The sequence below is a fragment of the Corvus brachyrhynchos genome, unplaced genomic scaffold (genome assembly GCF_000691975.1).
Source record: "Corvus brachyrhynchos isolate BGI_N302 unplaced genomic scaffold, ASM69197v1 scaffold167, whole genome shotgun sequence".
NCBI classification, from domain to species: Eukaryota; Metazoa; Chordata; class Aves; order Passeriformes; family Corvidae; genus Corvus; species Corvus brachyrhynchos.
In genome coordinates, this window is record NW_008239547.1 from 1,074,205 (window position 1) to 1,078,284 (window position 4,080).

Here is a 4,080-nt window from a genome sequence, read left to right on the forward strand (position 1 = left end):
TGGACAGAATACCATTGCCCCCCCTCTTTTTTTTTTTTTTCCCTGGTGAGTCATTGTACCTGGCTAATTTCTCCAACGGTAGTAAAAACGCGAATGTCCCTGCTAGTGACTTGCACTAAACTGAGGTGTGCACGTGTGAAAATTATTTGGCTGTTTAACTCCTTGCCGTTTGCTGCTGCCTGGATGGAGGGCAGCCCAGCGGAGCAGCCTGCCGGGGATGCCCGGGGGTGCCTGGGGCTCCCAGGCCGCTGGCAGGGCTGGGCGCCATATTTCACGTCCTCAATTCTGCAGAGCCTATTTGGTATAAATTTATGCTTATACCTCCCCCTCCCACCCCCCACCCCGGATTATTTCGGAACCTGAAAAGGCACCTCTGTAATTTACAATTCCTGGCCAAATCAGCATATCTCTAATTGGAAGTAAACAGGGTCAGGGGACAGAGTTACTTTGAAAGTGATACGTTGTTTAACTGACAAGGCGAAATTTTGGGTTTCAAGTTTGCATATTGCACTTTTGCACAGCTTTTGGCTCTTTCTTTGTGGTTTTTTTTCCTTTTTTTTTTTTTTTTTTTTTTTCTTTTTCTTTTTTGGTCAAGGGAAGACCTTTGTCAGGCAGACACGGTTTCTAACAGAGCAGGGGGCTTTCCTGAGCAGTACATTTTGTACGTACTTACAGTTCTCTGGAAATAAGGCTGTAATCTGTGCAGCTCTAAACACACGAATGTAAACATTCATCTCAGAACAACTTCAGTAAGCAGATTTTTCATGACCATCGTAATTTCAGCAGAGCGGTTAAGTATGCAATGCACCTTTTGCAATTGGCAGCTTAAAGTGATGTGTGTGCATGTGTGTGTGCGTGTGCATGCAGGGGGGAAGGGTAACTCCACTGAAAGGCAATTGTTTACTCTTTCTAAATATATTTGGCTGCAGGTATTCTCAGACTAGGCCTTTTACAATGAGAGGAAAACTCCGGTGTGGATATAGTAAACAGAGCTGAAACCAGTTAGTGACTGCTTGGGATATTTGGAGACACGAGGGGTTGGGACAGGGCATCACAAAAGGCAGGAATTAAAAAACTGAAACCCAGGCAGTGGATTGCCAGCAGAAATGTTGACTTTGAGTCACACAGTAAACATTGCATTGTTGCTTTGTTTTCCTTTTTTGATTTACGATAAATTATTCTCCCGGGATTGATCGATGAGTGGAATCCTTAAAATTTAATTTGTGAATGATCTAGTATAAATAAAACGCTAATCCAAAGAAAGAAACCAGCAATTATTCATCCTAAACTCTGCTGATTCAGCAACTCAATTATTATTGCCTTTCTCAAGATGCAAACTTTTCAGGCTGTTTTCAGAGTTGCTGTATCCGTCCTCCCCCCGCAAGAGATACCTTCCCCCGTTCTCAGCTCTGCCTCCACCTCGGCCTCCAGCCTTTCTCTCTTTTTTTTTTTTTCTCCTTCCCTTTCTTCTTTTTTTTTTGAACTTACAAACGGAGAGGAAACCACGGATAACTGCAATAATTCAAAGTGTTTGGAATCAGGATGTTTTTAAACAGTGTTTTTAATTGAAAATAAAGCTAAAGCATGCTTTTCAACAGTGCAAATTTCCATAATTTTGATTTACTGCTTCCATCATCACAATATATTATACCAGCATGTCTTACCAAGGGCTAGACTCTAGAAGTCTGCCTGTTCGACTATTTTGATATTAAGTGCAAATATAGATAATTGCCTCTGATTGTCACGTGCAGTAGAAATGTTTCTGCTACATAGAGAGGATGGCAAGGCAAAAAAACCCACAATAGCAAATTTCAAGAGATGAGGGTAGAACTGGGAAGTGTAACATGGTTGAAACGCCTGAGTTTTGTTGCCAAAAAGCTATGAATAACATGGTCTTCTCATTTTGTGTAATCTTTCCACTTACGGCCTCTCATTTCACTTTCTGTGTTGTATTTACTGCTTTGCTATTTCCTCCAGCCAGCGTGAGGGGCTGGACCATAAATTGTACTGCTGGCCAGGCAAATATTTCAGTTGCTTTGCAAGTTTGTAAGGGCCATGTTCAGACCACAACTTAAGTATGACATTAGTGGATAACAGTAACCTTATTTAAGACCTCTGGGTGAAACAAAAAGGCTTCCCAATTGCAAAGAGTGGCTGTACAAGTAAAAAGACACCCTTTTACCAAAAATAGAATTCCACATTTATTTACTCGTTTCAAATGAGGCAGCTTTTCCCAGCGCTGGGGTCACAGGCGGACCCCAGTCTTTTCCAAACCGGAGAAAAAGGAGTAAGTGCAACTGCTCTTTGAAAAAGACACCCCTGCACCCGAAAACAAAGCTCCCAAAAAGTAGACTGCTGCCACATTGAATTATAGTGAACCCTTACTGTGCAACCATGTAACTTAACAAACTTTAACTGAATTAACAGTTAGACTTCCATTTTCAAAATCTAGTGCATAAATTTAATGGCTCATTCTAATATTTATTATTCAACCTTTTGACATTTATTTGCAGCAGTTGAATTGAGGTACTGGTGCATTATTAGCATTTAAACAGTAAAGTGTTCCAGCTCTACCATAATAACTGAGTTTAACTTGAGTCTTTAGCCTGAAGTACTCTGTGGAATGTAACATAATAAAAAAACAAAAATAAAAACAAAACCAATGCAACAGAGGAAAAAAAAAAAAAGCCCAAACCAACAACAACCAAAAAAAAAAAAACCCACCAAAACCCCAAAATAAGAAAACCCCACTGTTGTAATGATAAATAAAATAGTAATCCGGTTTCTGTCTTCACAATGTGATAAAACAGGATTCCAAAAGTGTGTATAGCATTAATGGGTTCGTACAAACCATGCTGCAGAGTTTTAAAAAAACCAAAAACGGTAAGAAAGTTAAAGGTGGTTCAAGAAAATATTTTCCAAACTACTTTATTAATTAAATTTCCTGAATTTGTGGCTAGGTGGAAGAGGTATTGCAGAACCGCCCAGCTGCCATTTCCATACAGGATGGGCCTTGTGAGGTGGTTGGGAATCCTTAGTGGTGTTTAAGGAATAAGCTGGCAACAAATCCCCATCATTGCCAATAATTAGTGATGGTGGACAGGGAAAATTTGCAATGAAATTAAATGGCCTTTTCACTGCTGATGCTACATTGCTGGCTACCCTTTTGCGTCTATTGTTAACTGTAAAATCATCCAGTGTTCCTTCATGTGTCTCGATTTTACCTGTAGGACGTGGGCTTCGAGCTGATTTCAAATTTGGTTTGACTGGAGGAGTCTGCAGTACAGGTCGCTTTCCCAAAACCAGTGTCCTGTAATTTTTTCTCACCCTTGCTCCAAATTTATACTCCCCATCCTCAGGTTTTGGAGTACCTAAAGTGCATGAGAGGACCTGACTCTGAGTCAGTGGGTTTAAGGAAGTGGTTTCTTTCTCAGTGCATGCAGAATCTTCCTTGGCTGTTAATAAAGCGTCCTGGTTATTACTCTCAGTCGCACCGTAAAACTCATCCTTAGTATCATTGCACTCACACTTTAGCTTATGTGTTGTAAGATCAGGCTCATACTCGTCGCTCGCACTGCTGTCCTCTATTTTGATTTTAATGCTGTGCAGGAATGGCAATGCCTTATTGCCTGTATCAGTGCACTGGAGCTCAGCTGCTGCTGCTGCCCCTGGAGAAGCAGCATCCTCCGCAGGATCAGTTTGTAAAGAGGGCAAATCCGTGGCAAATTCAATACAATGAGGGATTTTGGAATCTTTCTCTGAATTTGCTGCCGCTGATGAAGAATCATTATTTAAGAACCTAGCAGCTATTGTATTGTTATCTGCACGGTGTGTAGTAGTTGCTTGAAGGCATTTCCTTGCCTCTCTGAGTATTCTTTGTTGTGGAAATGCATTGTTTGTCTTTGGGCTAGGTGAAGAGGCCCCCTTTGCAACACAGTTAATTGTTAGGTCAGTACTCTTGGCATTATTGGAAAATTCAGAGTGTGGGAATGTGAGTTCGGATACCCTATCATCTCTTATCTCTGCGAAGCAGCTCCCCAGGCCGCCGGAGCAGCGCAGCGCCGGGGGGGGGGGAGCCCA

At 41.5% G+C, this 4,080-nt stretch overlaps 1 protein-coding gene across 1 annotated transcript in view; it reads right to left on the reverse strand.

Moving 5' to 3' along the window:
* Positions 1-2,701: 2,701 nt before the first annotated feature.
* SKIDA1 (SKI/DACH domain containing 1) overlaps positions 2,702-4,080 on the reverse strand; it is a 5,109-nt gene continuing 3,730 nt past the window's right edge. Inside the window, exon 2 of the mRNA XM_017741408.1 lies at positions 2,702-4,074. Coding sequence (XP_017596897.1) covers positions 2,932-4,074 — 1,143 coding nt within the window. The 3' untranslated portion in view covers positions 2,702-2,931. The remainder of the gene's footprint in view (positions 4,075-4,080) is intronic.